The 4,569-nt window shown below is 47.5% G+C and overlaps 1 protein-coding gene across 1 annotated transcript; it reads left to right on the top strand.

The window, feature by feature from the left end:
* Positions 1-229: 229 nt before the first annotated feature.
* On the top strand, positions 230-2,113 carry LOC309975016 (C-C motif chemokine 2). Its single transcript, XM_082859897.1, has 3 exons — positions 230-355; positions 1,119-1,236; positions 1,617-2,113. Exons 1-3 carry the CDS (start codon positions 280-282, stop codon positions 1,720-1,722), a joined length of 300 nt encoding a protein of 99 aa, XP_082716023.1. The 5' UTR covers positions 230-279; the 3' UTR covers positions 1,723-2,113.
* Positions 2,114-4,569: the final 2,456 nt, after the last annotated feature.

Below are 4,569 nucleotides of genomic sequence, written 5' to 3'. Positions count from 1 at the left end.
TCTCAGCTTCGAATGGAAAAAGTGTCCAGTCCTGACCTACCGCTTCTCTCTTCTACTTCCTGGAAATGTCTTCGGGTGCTTCACTTGCTCAGCACTTTCAAGATTCCACTTCGTCATTCATTGAGGATGATGCTGCCCTGGGCCAACCTCTCTCCCATTGCTCCACCCTCTTGGTTTTCAATAAAAGGCAGGCAAAGCCACTGCAGGAGCAGAGAGAGGCTGAGACCAATCCAGAAACCAACAGCTCCCACGCTGAATCTTGAATCCTCTCCCTCCAACATGAAGGTGTCCGCAGCCCTCCTGTGTCTGCTGCTCACAACAGCCGCCTTCAGCACCCAGGTGCTCGCTCAGCCAGGTAAGCCCCCTGTCTCTTTCCCTTTGAAGCACATCACCCCATCCCTGGGTTGTGACGGGCCATCAGAGCAGAAGGTACCCACACTCTCGCTTTAACTAGGAAAGTCAGAGAGGCATAGGAGTGAGCTTGATCACAGAGCTTCCCTTGGGCAGAGCCTGGATGAGAATTCCAGCTGTAGACTCCAAATCCAGCTCCTTCCAGAACTCCAGCTCTGGAAGCCTGAACCCAGAGCAGTTACTGCCCTGGATCCTTTCAGCAAAATTTGGGGACTGGGATATAAAGAGAGGGGGTTCTCTGGCAGGGTATTTCCAGATACTGTGGAGGGCAGAGGAGGAGACCTGGAATCTGGACTCCAGAGACTCAGTTTTGCAGAGGCAGTGGGTACCAGGGAAACTCACAACCAAGCATCGATTACTTGGAGCCTAAAGGGGACCCACAGCTGTGTCCCTGACCCTGATAACTTGGATTATTAGCTCCTCCTAAGAGCACTTCCAAAAGTTATTTAGTTTTTTTTTTAAGTTATTTAGTTTTAACAGAGCTCCCTTCCCTCAGTTCATTATCGATGCTGTATACCCATTTTAGAGCATAGGAAACTGAGTTTGTATGCTATTCTAGCATAGGCAGAAGTATTGGGATTTAAGCGGTTCTACCTCCACTCCTGACTCCCTTTTGTCTTCTCCTTACTCCTCTTTTCTGCTCTGATTGAGATCAGAAAGAACCTAGTCCATCCTAAAGTGCTTTTTCTTTGTGGTTCTATTTCCAGATGCAATTAACTCCCCAGTCACCTGCTGTTATACATTCGCCAATAAGAAGATCTCGAATCAGAGGCTGATGAGCTATAGAAGAGTCACCAGCAGCAAGTGTCCCAAAGAAGCTGTGATGTGAGTTGAACACTTCAGGCCTCCGTGGTCCAGTTCTTCCTCGGGGCGCCAGGGGCATGGCTCACAAATGTGAAGTCAGAGAGTTACATGACCTAATCCAATATCCAAAGGTGCCCAATGGAAAAACTGCAGCCACAAGGGAAGAAGTTACTCCTAACATCACTCTCCATCTGGGTGCTTATTCAGACCATCCGTTTCTTTAGCCTGAAATCAGGATGGCTTTAACTGCACCATCCACAGGACTGACTTGCCCTGGGCTCCCTCCTTCCACCTGCTTTCCTCCTCAAGTTCCCGCGGCAGCGTCTTGGGGTAAATAGGCTGCATTCATAGACTGAAATCTCAACGGAACTCCATCTAACCGTCCCCTCTCTTCTCCACAGCTTCAAGACCATACTGGGCAAGGACATCTGTGCAGACCCCAAGCAGAAGTGGGTCCAGGACTCCATAAGACATCTGGACAAGAAAAGGCAAACTCCAAAGGCTTGAGCACTCCCTCCACAACCTGAGAATCTGAAGACAGTTTGTTTTCTTCTGGCTTTCCCTAACTGCCCTATGATGTTATCTTATTATAATTTTAAAGAGTGTGCACTTTATTGATATGAAACATGATGCCTTAAGTAATATTAATCTTATTTAAGTTATTGATGTTTTAAGTTTATCTTCCATGACTACTAGTGTTTTGTTTCTTTTTTTAAATGGAGACTTGGGCAAATTGCTTTCCTCTGTGAATCCCAGTTCTACCCCTGGGATGGCGGGAGGGTCCTTGCAAGGATGATTAATGAAAAAACTTTTTGTTTTACATTCTAAGCCATTGCTGAAAGTGCTATTGTGGAAATGTATATTACGTAACTATTGAACAAAATATATATATTTTTGTACAAAACCTGTCTTTTGACATTTTCTTGAAGGAAATTAAAAAGCTGAGTATAGGGCTTCCCTGGTGGCGCAGTGGTTGAGAGTCCACCTGCCGATGCAGGGGATACGGGTTCGTGCCCCGGTCCGGGAGGATCCCACATGCCGCTGAGTGGCTGGGCCCGTGAGCCATGGCCACTGAGCCTGTGCGTCTGGAGCCTGTGCTCCGCAACGGGAGAGGCCACAACAGTGAGAGGCCCAGGTACCGCAAAAAAAAAAAAAAGAATATATGACTTGAACTTATCTTTGATGAATGCATGAGATTTTTCTAGACAAATTACAAGATCATTAAGAAAAGGAGAGGGAATTCCCTGGCGGCCCAGTGCTTAGGACTCTGTGAGCTCACTGCCGAGGGCCAAGTTTCAATCCCTGGTCAGGAAACTAAAATCCCACAAGCCATGTGGCATGGCCAAAAAAGAAAAAAGAAAACAAAAGGAGAAGAGTGGGACCAAATATCTAGAGGTAAAAATGATGATGACATGTCCATCAAAGAGGGAGAAAACCAATTAGATGAGAATTGGGCTCCATGTCTGTGTCAAGTGACAGGGAAGATTAGGAAGGAAGGTTGAGTAGAGGGTTTTATTTATTTATTTATATTTTGGCTGCATTGGGTCTCCGTTGCTGTGCACGTGCCTTCTGTAGTTGCAGTGAGCGGGGGCTACCCTTCATTGCAGTGTGCAGGCTTCTCATTGCGGTGGCTTCTCTTGTTGCGGAGCACGGGCTCTAGGCATGCAGGCTTCAGTAGTTGTGGCATGAGGTCTCAGTAGTTGTGGCTCGCAGGCTTTAGAGCGCAGGCTCAGTAGTTGTGGCACACGGGCTTAGTTGCTCCTCACAGGCTTAGTTGCTCCGTGGCATGTGGGATCTTCCTGCACCAGGGCTCGAATCCTTGTTCCCAGCATTGGCAGACGAATTCTTAACCACTGCGCCACCAGGGAAGTCCAGAGTAAAGGGTTATAAATGTCAAGGTGGAAAGTTAATACTCAGCCTCATAGGTTAACAGGAGATGTTGGAAATGTTTGGGCCAGTGAGGAAGGACATGTCCATGTTCAGAGGTTCATAGATGAGTTTCAGTAACTGTAACTTACTGGCTTCCTGCAGACCTGGACAAGTAGGGACAAGGAAGAGGCTACTGCCATGGTCCAGGCAAGAGATTATGAGTGTCTAAATATGGAGTATAAGAGGTAACATCGGAGAAAAATTAGCTGGGCAAAGTGAAATGCTGGGTATCGTAGATGGAGGAGAAGACCTGTGACTTAAGATACAGAGGAAGCTCCTTCTACAACCTACATTCTAAGGGGTCAGCTTTCCCTGAAACCAGAATGCACTTTTCTCCATCACTGTCTCCTAATCCCAACCCCAGGAGTCTGAGATCATATTTTAGATGGATAGGCCTCTTTTTCCAGAATGTCCACCTAAGTTGTCTATTCCTTTGCATGGCTTTTGACCTACCTGTGAGGATTTGACCCACCTAGACCCAGACAGCTCCTCCACTAAGGAAAGCAAATATCTTGCCCTATGAATAAATTCTGCACGGTGAGTTTGCAGATACCAAGTCCACTCTGGTGGGGAGAGGGCTGCGGTATCAAGCTAGATCAGGCAGTGCCTTTGGCAGTAGGGGAGAACCCTGGTTGGCAGAAGGACACTTAGGTTCCAATCCCGGAACTGGCACTGACTCACTCTGTTACCTAGGGCAGGTTGAGTATTCTGAGTCTCCATCAATAAAATGGGAATGATGTTGTATTACATGTAGGAACCCAGCAGACCCTAGGTTTTGGGATCTGGGTATATGTCTTTTGGAAAACTTTCATTTCTACCACCTAGAGCTGAAGAGGAAGAGAAGGTATTCTGCTTCCAGATTCCTGAGCCCATCCGGAGTCCCTGATTCTGGCTGAGGGATTCCATCAAAACTCCAAGGAACACTCCCAAAGTGCCCTGTACATCAGTCAGCAGCCAATTCACTGGCAGCTGTTAATGGAACTCACTGACCCTCGTGCCAGGCCCAACAGTACCCCCTGCCCGTCCTTCACTCCTCCAATCCTCAGCCCTGACCGCTCAAATTGCAGTGGATGCCAGGAGGCAAAAACAGACTGAAGTGCAAGCAAATGGGGCATCACCATACAGCTTACTGAGCATCAGACCCTCTAATGCCAGGCTGATTTGAAGTGGAGGGTCTGGAAAGAAGGGAGGCTTAGGGGCGGGGCAATGCGTGTGCTCAAGTCCCCAAAATTATCTACTTGCATTTCCTTTGCAACCCATATCTACTCACTTTCAGGAAACATTGAGTCCATTTTTGTTGTTGCTGTCGTTCCAGCTAAGCATGGGATTCCTTGCTCCTTGCATGACGAATCTCTGAGCACATAGCACTGGCAAGAGGCCCTGTTTCAGGAGGGAATGCCAAGTGTATTCATATCCTGTCACTGT

The sequence above is a fragment of the Leucopleurus acutus genome (assembly GCF_964270905.1).
Source record: "Leucopleurus acutus genome assembly, chromosome: 19".
NCBI lineage: Eukaryota > Metazoa > Chordata > Mammalia > Artiodactyla > Delphinidae > Leucopleurus > Leucopleurus acutus.
Note: the sequence above shows the minus strand (reverse complement) of the source record. Positions and strands in the feature narration are given on the sequence as shown.

Bases quoted from the DNA above. Each gene is read 5' to 3' on its own strand.
- LOC309975016 (XM_082859897.1), top strand. From the start codon at position 280: ATGAAGGTGTCCGCAGCCCTCCTGTGTCTGCTGCTCACAACAGCCGCC. The intron at 356-1,118 runs GTAAGCCCCCTG...TTCTATTTCCAG, and splicing joins CCAGGTGCTCGCTCAGCCAG to ATGCAATTAACTCCCCAGTC. The intron at 1,237-1,616 runs GTGAGTTGAACA...TCTTCTCCACAG, and splicing joins TGTCCCAAAGAAGCTGTGAT to CTTCAAGACCATACTGGGCA.